We start from the raw sequence: 21,429 nt of genomic DNA, 5'->3' as shown, positions 1-21,429 counted from the left end.
ATTAAAGACGGTATGAATTCAGTTGCTTAGTCAATAATCAATAATCGTAGTCTGTAATTATTTTGAATAAACACTGTAAAGGATGTTCCTGGTGTTGTTTCAGCACTTTCAAACACTAGGGGGCAGCAGTGTGACATAAAATGTAATGTTGAACACAACACAAGCACAACGACGAAGAAGAAGGAGAAACGGGAAGATGAAGGCAGCAGCTGCCGAGGACATATCGTAGGTAAGCTCACATAAACCCAGGAAACAGGAGAATGGCGTCTGTATGAGGCTCTAGCTGAGTAACAAGCAACGAAACGCGGGGTTTGTAAAGTGAAATGTGTATTTTTACTCTAAACCTGGACATGGATGTGGTTGTTTTAGCTCCTTCCTGTTCGCTAGCCCAGATGACGTTATGCTGTGACTGTGTGTTGAACAGAGATTCTAATAGAAAGCTACTGTTCTCTACATATAATGAACCTGAGGCTAATATATCGTCTCCTGGTTCAGGTGACACTCAATGCACCAAGCTGCAGTTTATGTGTTTTCTCTCTCCACCATTCTCCCGTCAGGACAACACCGTGCAGAGAGACTATCAGTATAATAGTTCATATACCTATGGATCTCTCTATAATTCAGAGAGATCATTCATGCCGAATTGTCCAGGACACCTCATTTATTGAAACTCAAGTACTGGTTGAAGTTATTTGGTTGTGTCCTTAAGCGAACAAATCATCAAATGTTAAATAGACTATTATTATCAGTGGGGTTTGGTGTGAAGGACTGGACAGGGCTGAATCTATTGCTCTCTCATACTGTTTGCATCTTAGCCTCTTGGCAGGGGCGTTGCAACAGGGTGGGCAGAGAGCTGCCTGGGGCCCCAGGGTGAGAAGGGGTGGGGGTCCTTTGTAAACAGCTGATTACGTTACAACATTGAATTCATGATGTGATGCCTCTCCAGATAAGTTTATCTGTTCATCAACAAAACTCCCTGGGAGTCTTGATGACATTATAAACTAACTTAGGAAATTAAAAACATTTTAAGGATATATGTATATATTATATTTAGCTAATTAACTGTAGCTGTTACAAACCCTTCACATTGTGTTCTTTTTTAAACTGGGAATAGTACACGTTTGATATAGCCATATCAAAGGATCATATTCGAAAATCACAATTTTTCTCATAGGGCTTAACAAGGTGTTACATCCTCTGCCCTTAACCCTCTACAAGAGTAAGGAAAAACTACATCAAATAAAACCTATTAATAGGTGGAAAAGAACGGGTATTTACAGCATTGGTTAAAATAAACACTTTGTAGCATAATGGAAGGTAAATTCATTTATGAATTATTGCTTGTGGACTAGTGTATACAAGGGATCTTGACAGAAATTGAATATTACATGCAGAATTATCTTTTCATTTGTTTTGTTATCCCCTGAAACTCAAATTCCGGAAGAATCATTATATACTAGTGGAGAGACGTTTAACAGGATGGTATGACAGCTGACCGGAATTTAAATGTTCCTTTAACTCCTCGACCTGATTTAACAGCTTCATTGTTCATTATTATTCAATATGTCAAACAGAAAATAAAGCTGTAGTGACAAAACAAAGGTAATTTGATGTGTAATTCATTTCCGGTGTCTTTGTTCGCACCCTGCAGCAGGTTCTATGCTGCAGTTGAGGACATCTGAAGAAGTCGAAAAGAGCTGTGAGATTTCCCAGCTCAGACAAGCAGTGTTACAAAACGATGACAGACTCCTCGATGAGATGCTCTGCCAAGAAATCTACAAGAAAGTCATCAACTGCAGAGGTGGTTGGGGCATCGCTGGCACGCCCCTGCACGCTGCAGTGTCTAAAGGCCACCTCAGCTGTCTGCAGGTGCTGCTAGCCCATGGTGCTCTGGTGGACTGCGTAGATGTCAAGGCTCAGACGCCGCTCTTCGCAGCTGTCCGTGCGAAATACCTGGAATGTGTCTTAGCGCTCCTAGGAGCAGGCGCCAATCCAGATGGGAACTCCTCCAATAACTGTTCCCCCGTCCTCACAGCTGCTCGTGAGGGCGATGTGCAGATATTGATGGAACTGCTCAAACATGGCGCAGAGGTGAACTCCCGCTCCAAAGTCTTGCTGTGGACCTCCAGCGCCAGGGTGTCGAGCGGGCCGCTGTACCTGGCTGCTGTTTATGGACATATGGAGTGTTTCAAAATGCTGCTCCTCTATGGAGCGGACCCAGATTACAACTGCACAGACGCAAAGCTGCTGAGTTCCATCAAGCATCCGAAAACTGTGCTGGAGATGTGCCTCAGGCACGGCTGTGGTGTGGAGTACATACAGCTTCTCATCGACTTCGGTGCAAATGTCTACCTCCCTACGCTGATCATCGAGAAGTCCACCAAGCAGAATGAGGCTGTGGAGCTGCTACTGCGGGAAAGAGGTGAACAAAATGGTCAAACAGAATAAAGCAGAGTCAACAGCCTCAGGGACAGAATGGTTCCCTCGGGGTTGGTGGAACTGATCATCAAATTACATCTGCAAGAGGCAATCGTTTTTCTTTCTGTTGTTGGGACATTGATATTGAAGAACAGCTCTGTTGTTCCAATTCTCCCTCTTAGAGATGGTGAAATAAGAATAAACACCCGGCAGTATCAACATGTTGACGTTGCAACTATAGCAAACAACCACAAGAAAATACAATTCATGCCTCAGACAATTCTTATTTTGTAAAAGTTAGATGTTCAGATACCATATTTACCTTCCGGACTACTACTTCAACTGTGTCAACGCATTTAAAGAAATAGCAACTTGTATAATGTGTTTTAACAGCTGTATGCTGATAACCCTGTATGGAAATGATGATTGCTATCATGGTTGTATGGTCTATTGCTAGTGTTGCTGTGAATAAGAAGTGGATTGCAAGAAAAGAAAATTTAACTTTTATCTGGATGATACTATTTAAAGATTTGGTATCAGATCAACTGCATCTAAACTTCTCTAATAAACGTGTGATCTTGTTTGGTTTTTAATGATTCTGCTGGGTTTTACCTGTGTGATAACCTGTGTTTCTCTTCTTCTTGTCGTCTCCTGTGTGTTTCCTCAGGAAATCCTAAAGCTCTGACTTCTCAGTGCCGACTCGCCGTGAGACAGCACCTCCAAAAGATCAACAAGATCCACTGTCTGGAGGAGCTGGAAATGCCAAGGAGTCTCATTCGCTTCCTGCAGCACAAACCCTTTGCCGCCACTGTTCTGTAGCTACATGAGCTGGAGGCCTGTTCATGTCAATTCAGTTTCATTTTAGCTAAAGATTTGTCTTTTAAATGCAGATTATGAACCAGCTTTTTTAAAATGACCCGTGTGTTCATGTGCTGTTGTGTTGTGACTGATGCGTTGATCCATTAAATGTGAGGACGAACAGTGTGTGCTTCTGTTTCATTCTCAGTGCTCAACCCTGTGGCTGCTGAAAGACATCTGAAGGAGGCTGTTTGTTGCTGTTCTTAGTCACATGTTCATCACAAGGTAGTTTAAGCTGTTTGCTAAAAGCTCCAGCTTTCCTTGAGCTGGATCAGGGTCAGTTTGTAAGAAGCTGCTACAATTTTTTCTGTAAATAAGGGCTGGGTGATATGACTTCAAATCAGCATCTCCATTATTTCAAACTTTTACCCAGATTACGATTAATGAACGATTATTTTAAGCCCCCACCGGATCGTGATCAGAACCCCCCCCCCACGCCTGAGGCACATCACTGAGGAGCGGTCAAAAAGTGACACTGCTTCTGTTCTTCTCTAATCACTCACATGTAGAACTAACCTTCATTAAAACAGGCTGAATGTAGGAGTGTATGTGTGTGTGTCGTGTCTGTCGCTCTTGATACAAACAAAAACAATCCCATTTATTTTGATGATGTCCGATCAGGAATCCGGATTGTTCCGGTGAGTTGAACACTGATGTCCTGGCTGCTGTGCGTCACAATTGGTCTTTGTTTTTTTCAATGTGTTAAAATACATGTCTCATAAACTCCAGAGCAAATCAAACATACACACAAAATTAACTTTGAGTAAACCTAACAGTTTGTGAATTTGCCGTATACGGGAAGTATTTAGTCTAATAGAGGTTAGAAATGTCTGTTTCAATACATTCTTGGTTTAACACCAGCTCTACCCTCTATGTTAGAAAACTTTAAAATTCCTACAGAAGCCCAGAGAGGACAAGCCGAACCCTGGATCTGGCGACTGCCTTTTGCATTTTGACATTACCTCAAGGTCACAGTAGATTTTCCCTACATGCTTGAAAAGGGAGGGGTGAAGGAGGGTTTTTTCAGCTGGTTGCAGTCTGCACCTTCACCACTAGATGGCACTAAGCCCTACACACTGGTCCTTTACATGCCTGTAGAATTGCAGATGGATAAAACACATTCAGGGCCTTAAAAAAACATCACATGAGGAAAACTGCGAATTACTTGGCTGTTTAATTATATAAATAATCATCACGAAATAATTCATCAACTTCAACAACATTTAAATAATTAGACGAAGGCCACAACGTGTTATTCTTCAGACTGACCTGCAGATGGCAGGAGATTGTTGAAAGGGAGAATATTGTTTGAGTTTTTAGTAAAAGAGGACAAAGTAAATGGCTTAAAATACGACATCAGAGGGAGTCAAATAATTGCCATATATACACAGTAACAAATGGTCGGATGGAGAACATGGAGCTTAAACAAGTTCCATAAAGAACTTCATATTTTTCAGCACGTCATACTTTCTTGCAGAATTAAGGAAGAAAAAAACTAATTTTCATTCATGGTCCCAGACATGATCAAATCAAAAACCAGACTTCAAGTATTGCCATCATGAGGAAATACAAAAACTGGAAGATGCAAACTTTAAAAAAAAAAAAACACATTCCTAACAGAGTTCTTGCTTTAAAACCAAGTCTCTGCCAAATTATACTCCAAAAGCAGCATCCTCTCATTAAACATTCACCAGCTCTGCAATCAGGAGTATATTCATTATCGATAGTCATCAACACACAAAGATAATCATTCAAGTACAATTGCCCTTAAGTGTTTAACAAAATAGTTCTGTTTCTGAATCAGTACATTTCAAGTAGCAACAATTCAAACAAAACATACAAACAGTGTTTCAGAATAAAACACCCAATTTGGTCCCTTTAAAAAAAAAAAGAAAAAAGAAAGCTGAGGTCAGCATCACTGTCATGACGACGTGGCCATTGAGGCTCCTGTTGACATTGCACCGGTTACCCTGGCAACATTAGCCCAGGCCCACGTCTAATGACATCATCACTACGAATCCCAGTATGGAGGTCCAGGAGGCCAGCTTCCCGTTTCCACTGGTGACGACAAGATGGAGAAAAGGAAACATAAAAAAGAGTGTGAGCTGTTAATAAAGGAGTGCACATTCTCTCCTTCTTTTGCAGATCTTCCTCCTTTACCTGACTTGAGCCTCTGGTATGATGTCATCGACCACCACGTAGACCATCGCCCCGGCAGCAAATGCCAGCGCATACGGCAACAGAGGCTCTGCCATAACGACAGCGAGGGCTCCCAGTAACCCAGCAACAGGCTCAACCATGCCGCTTAACTGGCCATACCTGAGAGGGAAACACTAACTGTCAAGAACCTGCACAATCAGAGCTGTGTGTTTAATTGTTGTGTTCTCTGACAGAGTGTTTCGACACAGACACGCGTCTTTTCGTACCAGAAGGACCTCCACGCCGAGACCCCCGAACCCCGCAGCGGCAGGCTCACTGCCAAGCCTTCTGGGAAATTCTGGATGCCGATACCAATGGCCAAATTTCTGAGGGAGAGAGGAAATAATAAGCAGTCAGATAATTTATTCTTCTACAATAAATATTATAAACTCAATGACTTCATCACATCCCCGTCTTCAGCCTGCACTGGGGTGGTTTGCACCTCTCTGCAGTACCACCATTCATCCACCAGGTATCAGCAGCACGCCACACAGTAAACGACTTCAATAAGGGGGACTGATGAAATCCTGCCTAAATTTAAATATACTAAACCACAGACACAAAATACAAATTTAACGATTTGTTTTGTACAAACATTAATGTTCCTCGGAGGATGAAGGTACCTCACTTTGTTGCCCCTGACAATTTTTGAGTGTTTTTTTTTCTACAGATACCACTAGAGCCTAGTAGATGAGTCCTAATTACTTTGGTGACTGTTAAATCACCAACCCCGGGCCAAACATTTCCTGGTGTCCAACATTCCAGCAACTTGTGGGATCCATGCCACAATACGTATACAAAAAATACGTATGTGCTACAAAATGTACATAGTGTCAATGTTAAAATGGGATCAGGCCAAAGCTCTACCCATGACCACCAGATTTACCAAGTGCCACTTACTCTCTGTAATACCACAATGTGACCACTAGATGTCAGGAGCATACAGCACAGTTATGAAACCCCATATCACATGTTTATCATTTTGATAATTAATATCAAATCCCAGCCATGATGAATTTGAAACAAAATATTTTAACTTCAAATCAACATTTATCTATCTTGAGGATACTAGCGACTCCAGTGACACAACAATCACTGGATTTATAGTTTTGTGTCCAGCTGTGATGGAGCACATATTATTGGCTGTTTTTCAATGGTCGGCATCATCTGCCACCATTTACTGGCCATATAAGTTCTACTTGCCATTGTAGAAAAGTGATTTGGTCTGCTTCATGTTTGTTTGCCCGTTTTACCTGGCGCTCTCGAAGGTTGCAGATGAAGTCTTTCCAATGGCTCCAAATGCAACTCCCACAGCCAAGCCCTCTGTGGATGAAACCAAAAACACAGAAAACAGTCTCAAAACTTTGTGGGCAAGGAATAGAAGTAAGAAAATAAGCATGTACAATAAATAAAGAAGGGAAGACTATTGAGATATTCTTTCAGATGGAAGATGGTGACCAACTTATAATAAAAGTCCAAGGGGATCTGTGGCTCGAGGTTTACACTTTATACTTTTAGTTGCTCTTGCCGTCTAGATAAAACCACAACTAAAGTTTCATCCCGGTAAAATATATCTGCAGAGGCAGCCCCTTTGGGATGGAGCCATATTTGTTGAACTACTGATCCTTCACTTTGAGTAAACACAAAATAGTTGCTTTTTGTCTTTTGATTTTCTTTCTGTAAGGTGCGGGACTTTACAACAAAGTGTTTGCTCAGGATTCAACTGATATCATATATTTTGGAAGGCTTCTTCAAGACTGCTGAGCCAAGAAAGCTGCAGTGATTCCCCCTTTTCACTAACATGGTAATAACATGTTCAGTTTCAGTTTGCCCACCCAATCCCCCTGAGTTGGAAAAGCTTGGGAGATTTTCAACAAGAACAAATAGGTTTGGACACCTGAAACTAATTTCCCAGCTGGAATTGAGTGCAAAGTGCAAAAAGGGATAATGTCAATGGCCATGTTACATTCTACTGGTTGGAAAGAGAGGATGAAGAAGGCAATAGTGAAGAAGGCACATGAAAAACTAGTGAAAAGAGTTGTCTGCCAACTGATACAGTATCTGTAAGATCAGTACAGTTGATAAGTCGCTCTTTATTAGAAATTCTAACATTCGTTCAAGAGTGGGGGGGTTCAGATTTGACCTGTAATGACCTGATCAAATTCCAAACACACAGTCTAGGAGCACAGCGGACCATCTGTTAGTTTGCCCTATTGCATATCCTCTTGACCTATCAATAAGTCCGTAATGCTACGTTGTTAAGGTGCCAAAGTGCAAATCTGCCCTGAGCGTACAGTCACGACACTGAAGCATCTGTGAAGCAGCCTGTGGAAGTGTTTGGTCTTCTATCGTAGACAAGAGAGTCACAAATTAAGGTGGTGCTTATTAACGTCTTTTACCATGACAACAAATCCGCGGGCTCACCTGTTAGCGGTGCGCAGATGAAGGGAGAGACGTCAAATACTCTGCTTTAGTTTGAACTTGATTTTTGGAAAAGGTGACGGCCTTACTATAGGTGATTAATGGAATCCACCTTCTTACTACGACTGCTAAGTGAACTTTTGTTGTGCAATGAGCAAACGCCCTCCGTTAATGACAGATTCTTGATTCCAATGGTTCTGCTCCACACGGGTGGAAATGCGGGTCTGAGTGGCACCACGGTTCCCCAAACTGAGCTGGTTCAAGAAGAGCAGCTGATTTGGTGGAAAAAAGGTTATAAGACAGGTTTTTAACGTTGTGCATTCTGTAAAGAGTCGGCCCCTGTTCTCTGTTTACACACTCCATACACCCTGAGCAGCGTCCCTCTCCTCTGATACTCCGTTTGTCTCATTTGAAATACCTGTCATGCATGCTTAAAGTAAACATCATTCAAACTCAGAGCGAAAAGGTCACAGTGTGGAGATGTGTGTTTGAGAAGGACGTATATGTGTGTGTTAGTGTGTGTTTGAGCAGTTTGATCTACAGGCTGTTTTGCATTTCAATCCAAAGGAGCAGAGGACCGGAATGCCACCGACTTCAAACGCTGACAAGCAGTCACGTCCGGTTATGCCATCAGCAGCCATGTTATTACAATGCTAAAACATGCTAATTTCCTGATCTTCTTTCCCCACTGGCTATTATCAAAAACAAGATAAGAGCAAGCACAGGACTTTGGAATCACATGTGATACCAAATAAAACACGTTTTCTTGCCAATGAGTTCATTCTGAGTTTTGCAGCTCTATCGTATTTGTTAGCACAAGGTTTTACATTTCCTGCAGTCCACCTGCTCAGGTCATTACATATAAATGAGTCTATTAGACAGTGATACTGTAAATATTCATAAGATCACAGCTAATATATATCTTGGAAGCAGATGTTGCTACAGACAGACTCATGTCTTTGTGCACTGAAGCAATATGGCTACTTCAAGATTGTGAGATACCATTAAAATCAGGTCCTGTTGAATTACCAGGCAGCCTGTGGTTACTGATGTCACATGGCGAGCTCTCGATGCAAAAATGGAATCCTTTTTAAGATTTAGCAGCTTTTTTGGCAGCCTAAATTACTTTTTCAACATAATTATTAGGGCCCGAGCACCTAATGGTGAGAGGCCCTATTGAAATTGAAAGTATTATTTCTCTCTTAAATGAATTGGCTTTTTGAGGGCTTTAATGTGCTCAAAAAGTTTCTAAACTTTGCAGTAAATTAGAAAGTGGTGAAAATGTACGTATTCTGGAGTATTTGGAAATGGGCGTGGCAAATATGGCTCAACCTACGGAAAAGCCCCTAATTTAGCATTCACGGATCCTCTCGAAAATGAGGATAAATGTTTATCATGACCAGATGCACAAAAAAGCCTCAAGGAGCATTATGAAAAATGCAACAGGAAGCCCGCCATTTTGGAATTAGAGGCCATTTTGGTCATATTCCATATTTTTACTTTGATGTACTTGTCGTATAGCTTTCATCAGATCAACTTAAAATTTAGACGAGTGTCATCACAACAAAATGGAAATAAAAAATGATTTAGGGATTTATTTTTCGTCACACCGTGTGACCGTGGCATGTCAAAGTTTGGTTACGCGCCATCAAAACACGAGCATCTGTATCTCAAACATACATGGTCCAATCAAGTCCAAACTAGACATGTAAGACAAGAGTCCCGGCCTGATGACATCTACACAGAAATTATGACTTGAAATCACAGCGCCCCCTGGTGGCACCAGGAAATGTCTTGTTTTACACTTGGATGTATTTCTCCTCATCCACTGACCTCAACCATGTCAAACTGTATCAAATGGGTCTCAAGACATTGATAATGAAGGCATAAGATAACTGTGACTTTTCATCAAACGCCATATTAATGGCGTGGCATCAAAGTTCATCAACTCGCCCTGAAACACGAAATTGCTGTAACTTCAGTGTTCATGGTTCTATCTCACTCAAACTACATGTGTGCAACAACATCCCCCCCCCTGAAGATATTCATATGGTTTTAAGGAATGGGTGTGGAAAAACAACTGACTAGCGCCCTCGAGAATTTTGACACCGAGCTCCAGGAGGAGAAGAAGATGAAGAGCATTCTCCAAGAAGAGCTGGAGAAGCTCAAAGCTTCTCATCACGAGGTCTTCCAAAGTCATGCAACCACCCAGGAGAAGTTCGACACCGAGCTCCATGAGGAAAAGAAGAAGAAGAACATTCTCCAAGAGGAGCTGAAAAATCTCAAAGCTTCTTATCACGAGGTCTGCGAAAGTCATACAACCAACCAGCAGAAGTTGAAAACAGAGCTCCAGGAGGAGAAAAAGAAGAAGAACCTTCTCCAAGAAGAGCTGAAAAATCTCAAAGCTTCTCATCACGAGGTCTTCCAAAGTCATGCAACCACCCAGGAGAAGTTGAAAACTGAGCTCCAGGAGGAAAAGAAGAAGAACAACGATCTCCATGAAGAGCTGAAAAATATCAAAGCTTCTCATCACGAGGTCTGCCAAAGTCATACAACCACCCAGGAGAAGTTCGACACCGAGCACCAGGAGGAGAAGAGCTCTCTCCAAGAAGAGCTGGAGAATCTCGAAGCTTCTTGTCACGAGGTCTGCCAAAGTCATGCAACCAATCAGGAGAAGTTCAAAACCGAGCTCCAGGAGGAAAAGAAGAAGAACAACGATCTCCAAGAAGAGCTGGAGAAGCTCAAAGCTTCTCATCACGAGTTCTGCCAAAGTCATATGACCAACCAGGAGGAGTTCAACAGCAATCTTCAGGAGGAGAAGATGAAAAAGAACATTCTCCAAGAAGAGCTGGAGAGGCTCAAAGCTTCTTCTCACGAGGTCTGCCAAAGTCATATGACCCACCAGGAGAAGTTGAAAACCGAGCTCCAGGAGGAGAAGAAGTAGAATAACGATTTACAAGAGGAGCTGGAGAAGTTCAGGGTTACTTAAGATGAGGTCTTCCAATGATATAAACCGTATGTTTCCAGAACTGAGCTCACTGAGGAAGAGATTCTCTCCAATGTTCTCCCTGATCCCAAACCCAAGGATACCGGGCTGCCTGAGAAGACAGAGAAACCAAAGAAGGCTTCATTGTGGTAGAGAGTCCGCAACATTGTGGGGTTGTGAAGGAGGCGGAAGAAGTCAGCGGCGCCAACATCCCCCAGCAAATGAGCTGACTTTACCTTCCCCACCTGCTGTGTGGACTGTCAAGGTTAATGGAGGGATTTACAATTTGATTTCAAAACATCATAAAAAAATTATAATGTCCTCACAATGATAGTATCGCACCAAATAAAACGATGAAAAACTAAATGTCTTGCACATGTTGATGTATTTAAGATACGGTAAGAGAAGATGTACTTTAATTTCTCCTCCGTAGAGGAAATTCACAAATGACACAGCAGCACAAGAAAGTGTATCAGATACATCTTCCTGCAGAGCCGGAGAACGGTTCCAGATGTACACATGCAAGAGTCATGGAGCCACAGTTTAGGCCTTTGCATGCACCACCAGTTTGGTTCTCTTGGTTTTCCAGGTATGCATATGTCAGACTCTATATATATCACATTTTATTATCTTCTATAAGATGTTTGTGGATATAGATTTTTTTTAACAATATATACATTTTATTAAGTTTACACAGCCATATCCCTACATAAAATACATTAATCAGCTGTATGCCTTCACACCTGCAAATACAAATATACAGGCACTATAACTATATATGGATAGGGACACTAACCCTAACCATACAGATTTTGTGTGTTTAACATGAAAAAGTTTTGTTGACCTTTGTTTAGGCACAGCCATGGAAGTCTGAGTGGAGATATAGAGTGCTACTTAAAGCTGTTCACTATGCCACCAGTATATTTATTTGTCTGTGACTCGTTCATGCGTAGGTCTAAAATGGTGGAGAACAGGGGCTCTTCATCTCTGCGGGTCGATGTTAATAAAGAAAGTAGCAGCTCAAGTGGAAAATATAGTAAGACAAAAAATATGAGTAAATATAGAAATATATCCAAAAGTAGGGATAATTCTATATATACACAAGGCTATTTAAAAAAAAAGAAAGGCAATATAGAGATGGGATCAGAGTTGTGTTCATGTGAAATTTTTGCGTTGGGACGATCCTCTTAATCTCATCAACTCGCCGTGAAACACAAAATTGCTATAACTTCAGTGTTCATGGTTCTATCTCACTCAAACTACATGTGTGTATTAACATCCCCCCCTTGAAGATATTCATATGGTTTTAAGGCCGTGTGACCGTGGCGTGGCGTCAAAGTTTGATTACACGTCATCAAAACACAAGCTTCTGTATCTAAGACATGGTCTGGTCCAATCAAGTCCAAACTAGACATGTAAGACAAGAGTCGCGACCTGATGACATCTACAAAGACATCATGTCTTAAGACCACAGCGCCACCTACTGGCTACAGGAAGTGAAGCGTTTATCCTTGCCGCAGAGCGCAAAACGCATGCAACGCGGAGACGTGCGCTTGGTCATCGATCGTTCTCTCTTCACCGACTGCAACAGGCTTGAAATTGCCTGAGCTCGGCCCCGTTAGTGCTACAACGTAGCCCTACTTTTTAAATGTTTTGCATGATGTCTTGAAGAAAAAGTAAATGATGTTGTAATGGGTTGAAAGTATTTTTTGCTGTTGAAGATATCCATTGATTTGTTTTAAACAGGTTTCATGGTTATTGCAGGACCAGAAAAACTACTTGCTTTATACTATATACTAGTGCTGTAGCATTAGGTGGGTGGAGAGGCTACTATCATTTCAGGAAACAAAATGATGATAGCAGAAAGCTCACATAGCAGCTATGCAGCAGCTCCCCGTGTGACTAAAAGACGAGCATGAGCTGCAGCAGATCAGCGACGCAGCCGTCACGTGCTGCACATGCAACCAGTGTGGCCAGATGTTAGGAGCACGCCATACCAACTGACCAATAGCCATCCTTCCTGCAAGCTTATGTTAGCAGGTGAGTTTGGAGGATTCATTGATTTGGAGGCTTTAGCACGAAAACTAATCTGAGAAGAAATATGATCAAGAGAAATTTGTGAAATCAATAATCCAGATTTTGTAAATCCATACAATAATATTTAGGGCTGTGTGCTTTGGTTTGTGAGTGTTTGGTAAAAAATACAACTAGGAACCTTTTTTAAATATTTGCACTATATTGATTTTTGTCTTAGATTTTCAAGTTAGTTGTTTGACATTTTGAGATAAACAAACCGCCATACTGTTCTAATCTATTGGTGCTTCATTTCAACCACTGCATATCAGCAAATGGATATTTGCCTGCGTTTCATTGAAAATATGATACATGTCTTTGATCTCAATACTTGTATAGTATATGCAATATTGTGTTAAAGTGCCCAATCAGCCTTAGTGGAGATACGTACACCCAGAGTGCTCTTCAAGTTTCATCAGCTTAAATGGCTTGAGGGAAATTGCTCCAACTCATCAGAGTTTTCTATTCCTCCACTGTATCATGGCCCTCTCTGTCTTATTTTCTATCTCACTCACTGCCTGCAATATTTATAGCAGAAGTCAAGCCTTAAACCAAGTGACAAAGCTAAAGATAGAGTAAAGAGAGAATAAGAGTAGTGAGAGGAAGCAAAAAGGAGATGAAAGACAGAGTGGAGAGATGATCTCTGCAACAGAGTAAGAGATCAGTATCCTGGTGCCCCTGCAGCAGCTGCACCTCCCTGGAGCCCAGGGGCCACTTCATCTAAATCTAAGGGCTGTCATTACATCTGGTAGCAATCCACAACGCCTCTAATCATCTTCACAGCAGCCCGTGAGAGGCGGATATACTGTGGTGATGATTTGAAAGAAAGCACCCTTCAGTTACACTTTGGGTCCCAGTTACAATCCATCTCAATCCTCCACCAGTGGCGCAGAAGCCACAGGGGCCAGTAGGAACTATCTGCATTGGAACACATTCAACTAAGCTTGAATTAAACATGAGCTCAGAGAGAGAGAGATAGAGAGAGAGAGAGTGTGTCTGGTGTTTAAGAAAAACTAGAACAACCTGGGGGCAGCTGAGATGTTTTTCAAACGGGACCTTATTTTAAAGACGCAAACAGACCTCAATGATGAATTATCCTGTTTTTCTTAATTCCATATGTCAAGAAAATGGTATCACAGGTTCACCTGATGCTGCGGTCTGATTGAACTGTGGAAAATGATACATCCTCTGCTCTTCTGGATCAAGTATAAAACGTTCAGTCTCGTACAGCTACACAGCTGGAAAATGTGAGCGGGGGGTTTGGGGAGGGCTTTGCGAGTCCACTGAGCTAAAAGCCTTTTCTTCCAAAGCAGAGTTAAGAGTCAGCAAGGTAGCACTAAACACCCACACGCCTGTCAGCATTTACTCAGGAGAATCATTTTTTAGTGTCTTTGCTGGAGGCGCACACGGCCATCACATGAATATCTGATGGATTTGTACACTATTGAACAAAACCAAAACCTCAGCCAGCTTTAGTTGCTTTACTCAGACAGAACTGAGAGAGGTTACGGGCGACCGGGCAGCAGTAGGAGGAACAGGTATCAGTGTCTGCTGTGACGCCTGTGCCACTAATCAAGTGTGTGTATATTCATCTTTGCTCCTGAGTCAATGACTGGTAGTACGGAATTATCTGCATTTGCGTCACATTACTTTACCTTCAGCGAACAGTTTAATCCAAAGAAACCAAACTGGGCATACATTGTGCCATTGGAGCCAGATTTTGACCAGTTGGATAGAGTTTCCGCTTCATCATGCATTGTTTGTCGTGCAGTGTTCAGGGGGTAGCGAGGAGCAATCAGATGCTCCCATCTGGCCCTAGGAGGGTCGGGTGAACTTTTGAAATGTCAGATATTTTGGTCGGCCGTCTTCATGCTTTCGGAGAGAGGCATAGTCTCGAGTCGATTTCTTAAACTCAGCACCCCTGTTTGGCTCACTGCGCCTGTGGCAAAATGCAGTGAAAGTGAATCCAGGACAGGTGACACAGCACAACGCATGGAAAGAGAACATATAGAGTCTGGTCGAGCTGTGGCACCATGCAGCATCCCTGCCTGTTAGATGTTGGCATGTATTTTGGGATGCAGAATGGCACACGTGGTCAAGTTTCAACTGCTCCTAGTGCCTCTCTCACTCATTTTTCTCCAATAACCCCAACCCGTCGAGGCTTGAGAGTCCTACAGGTACCCATAAAGCCAGAGACATTAACATGTTTCTCCATACGACTTTAAATCCAGCCTGGAAAGGGAGGGTGGCTGCAGCTCAAGGATACTGTACGTGAACAACTGGTCACTGATTTGTTAGATGAATATGAAAATGATCTGTTGTGAATTGTGACCAAATGTTAATTTGAGAGCAAGAATATTTCTGAGAAGCTCAAAGAATCTCCAGTTGTGAAATACAAAGAGAGACAACTGGTCGAGCTGATTCTCCAGAGTCTGATTCTCTTCATTCTATGCTGGAGGAAATTAGGGATGTTTAATATTGCTAAATGTGTATGTGTATATTTTCCTTTTTTTCCTTCACTCCCCAGAGGAAACTCAAGTTACTTTTGGGCAACAGTGCAGGAGTGTGTGTATCGTGTGTGCTTGCATGTGCACAGCTGCCGGTCCTATCCGATTCCTCCTTAATGTTCTATGCTATGCTCTTTTAAGTGGGTGTGACGATGCTGCTGCTGACAGCACACTGTCATAGAAGCCACTCATTTCTATCGCTCTTCTTTTTTAATCTCTACTCCTCAACCTCTTCCTTACTCCTTCCATGGCTGTACCTCGCGTCTCTCAGCTGCCTCTAGTCCTCCTGCAGAACTGAGGTTTTGCGTAGCAATTTAAAAGCAAAATTCTTTCATCTTATGTTTCATCAAAGATTCCTCTCATCGCTCTTTCTTTGGCATTTTACCCCCCCCCCCCGTCTGCGATGGAAAGCTCACATCTCACAATGTTCCATAATCGACCGGATCACAACATACCCATTTCTCAATGAAACTCAAGACTTAATCTCCTGCAATTTCAGCATCTGAAGAAATTATTTAGTTGGGTCTCATCACATACCAGTTTATAAAGAGTTCCTTGAAAAATGTTCTGATGAAAATATCTTGTGTGAGTGTTTCTACTTTGGTCCTGATGGAAAATCTGTCTTCCTATTTTCTATTGGAATCAGTGGGGGAAAACTAGTTTATGGGTTTATCTTAGAAAGAATGTTGACATACTAATAATAAAGAATTTATCCTATAACTTTACTTTTTTTTTAACCTGGCCTATTTTTGGGACCATTATTTGAATACCTCCATTTTTGCAGCAACATTTTATGAAAACGTAGTCAAACCAGCTCCTTTACCTCTACTGCTCATATTAAGGTTCACCATTCTAAGATGGGTTTGTACTTGAAAAGGTTTACATGCACTAATGTTCAGAAAACATCACTTTCTTCAAACTGTCCATGCTGCAGCTCCTCTTTTCAGCCTCTTGTCTGAAACTCAGCTCCTGTCTCTTTAAGGGTCCCCTGCCGATAAAGCCCAGTCCGCTCTGATTGGTCAGTTTGTCCACTCTGCTCTGATTGGTCAACCATTTCCAGCTTTCCCTTTGCCTGTGTAGAAATCCTAGGGACGAGCTAAACGGGATTGACACAAATCTTTGAGCGTTTGTTCAGTTGACTTCACCAACAGAACCGACAGGGGTCATCAATACATCCGGTTTTAACCCCTCCCACTGCTGCCGTTACCAAGCTGCGGAGTCCAATAACCTAACCATGTTCCAAACCCATGCCAAGCCGGCTTTGGTGAATTCTGTCCATATAGGGTTCAAAACACTTGGCTTTGTTGATTGTCAGACTAGAGCCGCTAGATGTGCATTATGCAAACATAGTTGACAGGGCAGTATCGACGAGATGTTTCAGGATCTTTAGAAGCAGTGTTTTCTGTGGGGAAGAGGAACTCGCTTTACTACAGACTTGAAGATTTTTAACTTTTAAAAACACATAACACCTACATGTCTAGAGAAAAGAGAAACAATTTAGAAGCATATATGTTCCCTTTTATTTCTCCGAGATAATAGAGTCTCTATTTTAATATTTCTTTTGGTATGCAGTCAATTACTTTCGCGCTTAATTCTTTCTTTTAGAATGAAATGTCAGGGAAAAATGATATTTGCTCATGATACAATTTTAGAGCCCAATGTGACATTTTAACACGGCTCTATCTGTCTGTCTGATGATCCAAAACCATTTCGTTTTTATGTGGGAGAAAGAAGCAGTTAATCTCTCCTCACAATGGAGAGATACGACCAGAGAAAGTGACAATTTGACTCGTTATTATTATTTAGGGCAACATTAATAGTTCATTGTTGCAAACAAAGCTCCCCTAGTGAAGTCGAGTACACTGCTCCGTCAAGGTTATCTGGACAGAATCGAAAAAATGGCTTCAACAATCAAAACACCTTGGAAAATGGTTTACTTTATCATTATATTACAATTAAAGCAATAATGTGTCGATATCCCTGTTTGCCTCTTATTTTGCTCAAGGTATCAGTTAGCAGGAGCTGTCAATGGCCTTGCTCCATCCATCACACTAACAAGGATCAACCCAAATGGTGGTGAGAAAGGGCAGCCATCAATCTCCTGCACAGTTTGATGGGCCGTCACCAAACTCTTGTCATGGACCCGTCTCGGTGTAACATAGTGTCACGGAGCATGAGTTTCTGTGGGATTACTGGTGAAGATGTACTTTAAAAGAGCCTAAGAGGTCTCGTCTGCTGCAATTTGTGTATGAGCAACAAACAACAAATTAAACTAGAACAGGGTAAAAAACACTATTTTGTTCTTTGAAAGAAGAAAGAAGCAGATTATCAATCTTATCTCATCATTACAATTTTGTCAATATTTTAGGAATCCTATAAGGATAAGCATTATAGATAATGGATGGATTGAATAAATAGAGCATTTATGATAAAGCATGTTCCTATGGAATTCGAACTGTTGTGCAAATATATGGACAAAGCTAATAAAAAATAATAAAGCCGGCTCTTTGCTCACTTTGTGAGAAATGTTAGAATGCAAAATCACTACAAAGTTGGATTTTCACCAGGGGCTTTCTGTTGCCCTTGCATGAAACATATGCATGTACTTGTGTGAGGCCAATGTAATACATAAGAAATAATGAAAAAGCTTTTGCCTTCTTACTTCCCCCTCTTCTGTGGTGTTCATGTATAGCACCAAGGTTTGTGCCGGTTTTAACAAGTTCAAATTTAAATCTTTCAAGACATAATGATGAAATTAAATGAAAGTTTAGATCTTTTTCAAATGTGACCTATATGAAGGAATATCAAAGTTGCCAAAATTGCTTACACTCAATTCCTAAATTTAAGATACGGTGTAGCCCCATAGAGAATAACCCTCAAAATGCTACATTATCTTGCAAACTACAGACACACTAGGTATCAACATTCTTTCTCCAAGGTGTTTGTATCAGCTCCATGTTGGTCTTGTTTGTAGTTTTATCACAGCGTGCCAATACTTGTATCGTTGAGAAAAGAGCTACAGCTCACAGACACAGTAAAAACTTCCCGAAACATTTCACCTGAAATTGTTTTTTTAAGCACAATAGAATTAAATGGACATTGACAAAATTAAGCTAAATAAGCTATTCACCTATCTGAATGTATGTTTGCACTAGGTCTTAATAGATAGGGGTAAATTTAAAACAGGTAAATGAAGCCTAACAATGTAAAATGTTACGTCTTAGTACCTAATATTATAAAAAAATTTGGACTTTAAAGTCTTAAATTACAATGATTGAATTTTAGATTTTTTTTACTAGAAGACCCCACAGAAACCCTAAGTACATGCACATACATCTATCTTCTGTTTTACTACTACAATACTATGCTTTATTGTTCTTGAGGACACTGTTAACTTGGATGTTATATATATCTTGACGTGTTTACATAGCATTTCTAACTGAATTGAACTGCTAGACATACAAAACCGAATATAAAAGTATTCCCAAAAATGCTTACAGTTCCGCTCACACTCGTCCCTCTTTATTCAATAAAGTATAATCACACAGAATTTTCTTTTTGCAAAACATATAACACAAGTTCTGAAACTAAATAGGAGAGTTTTTGTTAAGTTAATGATTCCTCACTTTGTTCTTTAGACTGAGGCAAGTTTTTACTGGTTTATTTAGACAATATGAGGCTTTAGGAATAGTTTTGGGCATACAACATCTTTTGGCACATGCATTTGCTGCTTGGAAAATGAGAAAATACTTTTCATCAATGCTGTGTGACATATTACGTTTCTTTCAATAGAAACAAATAATTGATCAAAAGTAAACCTAAATATGCAGCAATATTGTACATACAACGCCTTTTTTTTCAGCTGCCATAAGTAGTTTACTATTACTTTGCATTGCGCTCCCCAGGATAATAATAAATTAAGTACATACAGTACTTGCAAATACATGCTGCAGTTATTAAGGAACAAGCAGTGACATCTGTGCTCATGTGAAACAATCATAAAACATTTGGATGGATTACCATGAAACTTGGTGGAAGGACGGGGTTTGGGTCAGAGGAGATCCATAAACAGTTTGGTGCGGATCAGAAACAAATGGGTGGTTCTGGGAAATTTGTCCCACTTTCTTTGCATGGTTTCCAGGAGACTTCATTCCATCTATGGCGGTCGCACTGAGGCTTTGACACATACACACACACACACAGATGTCACTCTCATGTGTGACAGATTCCGAGTGACAGGTACACAGAGGAAAGAGCAAAAGATCTTGCATAAGAGAGCGAAAGAGAGAAAGATGCATTGCATGCTGCTTGCGGGTATGGCCACAACTGCACCTGAAACTGAGAGGTCTGACTGTCTGCGTGGAGGGAAAAAACCTTTATGGACAACAACCTAAATGTGTGACAGAGCATGCTGCAAATAACACTGCACACAGCTTATAATGGAGTAACAGAGCAAACTACCAAGTTAGAGATCTTTAAGTCAATATGGGAAGTGTAAGATAGTGAGTTAATTATCAAATTGCTTTGACATGGCGAGAAAATGCATCAGCCTTGGTGAAAGTATGCACTTTCAGAGCGGCCTTCTAGTTTCTTATTATGTTATTTGTTTATTTACGTATTTTGAATTCTGTATCTATATCTTTTTCATTTCTTTCTAAATGACGGTCCTATGTTGCTTTTATTTGTCATGACGCCATTTTATCTTATGTAAAGCACTTATATCTTTGTATAAGGCACTGAATTTTCTTTCTGTTGACATAAATGTCTTGCTCATGAGACATATTGTAACATCTCAAGAGCAGCTTACACTGAGATGAAAACAATGCAGGTAAGATAATATATTGAAGCTACACTTCATTAAAAAAAACATACGGGTGAGAGATGGAGGGAAGGCTGCAAATCCGGTCAAGATCACGGCACAGTACTTGTGCAGCCAATTCTCCACACACTGTCTGAGTGGGCTTTGCAGGCCCACGTCCACTTGGCTCTCAACTCAGCCGTAGCTCTTTCACAAGAGGGGTTACAAAAAATCCATGCAAAAATGTAAGCTACATGAAACTCTGGAGAACTGGTGTTAATTATCAGCTCATATAGATGTCATCATCTCCATTTGTTCGATCGAACATGAAGTCGTGAGCTGTCGTTTCATGGCTGACAGACTGGAAATATGGAACGCTGATCCTCCTGGGCTTCACGTTTGATGTGTGATTGGCAGGTGATGCTTCTAATTATCTTCCAGGGACGGACTGATTGATGTACTATTCAAAAATGCAGTGTACGCTTCCTTGAAAACCTACAGTATTTGTCAGAATGTGTCACAATAAATAATCTAACCACTAAATCCATGTGAGGAATAAAAGCGAGTGATTCTATTCAGTGGCGTGTCTACCATCAACCTGAGCTGTTGAACTAGATTCAGTGCAGGATGTGTTTTGTTGTCCATGCTCCAGACACACTCAGCAAAATGAAATGTAACTTGGTTATGATGCTATATTTGTTACCTACATGCTGTGTATATTATTGTTACAGCTAATGCAAGAGCTGCAGTGTTTTCAGTTCAGCTTAGGATTTCTCCACTACCTACCTGCAGTGCTTCATAGGTTTCCATAGCAACTTTAACCTCCTACGTGTACTGGCATGTTGCGTCATTTGCAATATCTACATTAATTAAAGGAGCTTCTTTGTTCGAAAAACCGGAACACACCAGGTATTCTTACTTTTGTGTATTTGGAAATATGAAAAGAAAATCACTAAATCCATATATAAAAAACTAGGCTGTTATTTGCTTGTAACCATAGTAATAAAAGTAAAATAACTATTTTTAAGGAGCATTATCAGGAACTTGTGATTTTGTTTCTGGGCTGCAAATAAATGCCCCTTTCTGACTTGATTAACGTTACAGGGGACGATGCTGATTGAAGCGATCAGTGAGATTATCTGCAATTTCACTGATTGCTCCAGACAGCA

The 21,429-nt window shown here is 40.9% G+C and overlaps 2 protein-coding genes across 3 annotated transcripts in view; one reads left to right on the top strand and one right to left on the bottom strand.

Moving 5' to 3' along the window:
• Positions 1 to 148: 148 nt before the first annotated feature.
• Positions 149 to 3,399, top strand: LOC128426858 (ankyrin repeat and SOCS box protein 12). Its single transcript, XM_053413908.1, has 3 exons — positions 149 to 229; positions 1,652 to 2,422; positions 3,086 to 3,399. Exons 2-3 carry the CDS (start codon positions 1,660 to 1,662, stop codon positions 3,235 to 3,237), a joined length of 915 nt encoding a protein of 304 aa, XP_053269883.1. The 5' UTR covers positions 149 to 229; positions 1,652 to 1,659; the 3' UTR covers positions 3,238 to 3,399.
• Positions 3,400 to 4,431: 1,032 nt separating this feature from the next.
• LOC128426856 (zinc transporter ZIP11) overlaps positions 4,432 to 21,429 on the bottom strand; it is a 118,934-nt gene continuing 101,936 nt past the window's right edge. For both annotated transcript variants that reach the window (XM_053413906.1, XM_053413907.1), the window contains exons 7-10: positions 6,729 to 6,798; positions 5,703 to 5,801; positions 5,437 to 5,595; positions 4,432 to 5,334 (exon numbers count right to left, since the gene is read on the bottom strand). In XM_053413906.1, the coding sequence (XP_053269881.1) occupies positions 5,256 to 5,334; positions 5,437 to 5,595; positions 5,703 to 5,801; positions 6,729 to 6,798 (407 nt within the window). In that variant the 3' untranslated portion in view covers positions 4,432 to 5,255. The remainder of the gene's footprint in view (positions 5,335 to 5,436; positions 5,596 to 5,702; positions 5,802 to 6,728; positions 6,799 to 21,429) is intronic.

This window comes from Pleuronectes platessa, chromosome 21 (assembly GCF_947347685.1).
Source record: "Pleuronectes platessa chromosome 21, fPlePla1.1, whole genome shotgun sequence".
In the NCBI taxonomy this organism is placed as follows: Eukaryota; Metazoa; Chordata; class Actinopteri; order Pleuronectiformes; family Pleuronectidae; genus Pleuronectes; species Pleuronectes platessa.
The sequence above is the reverse complement of the archived record's forward strand: the minus strand, read 5'-3'. Positions and strand labels throughout refer to the sequence as shown.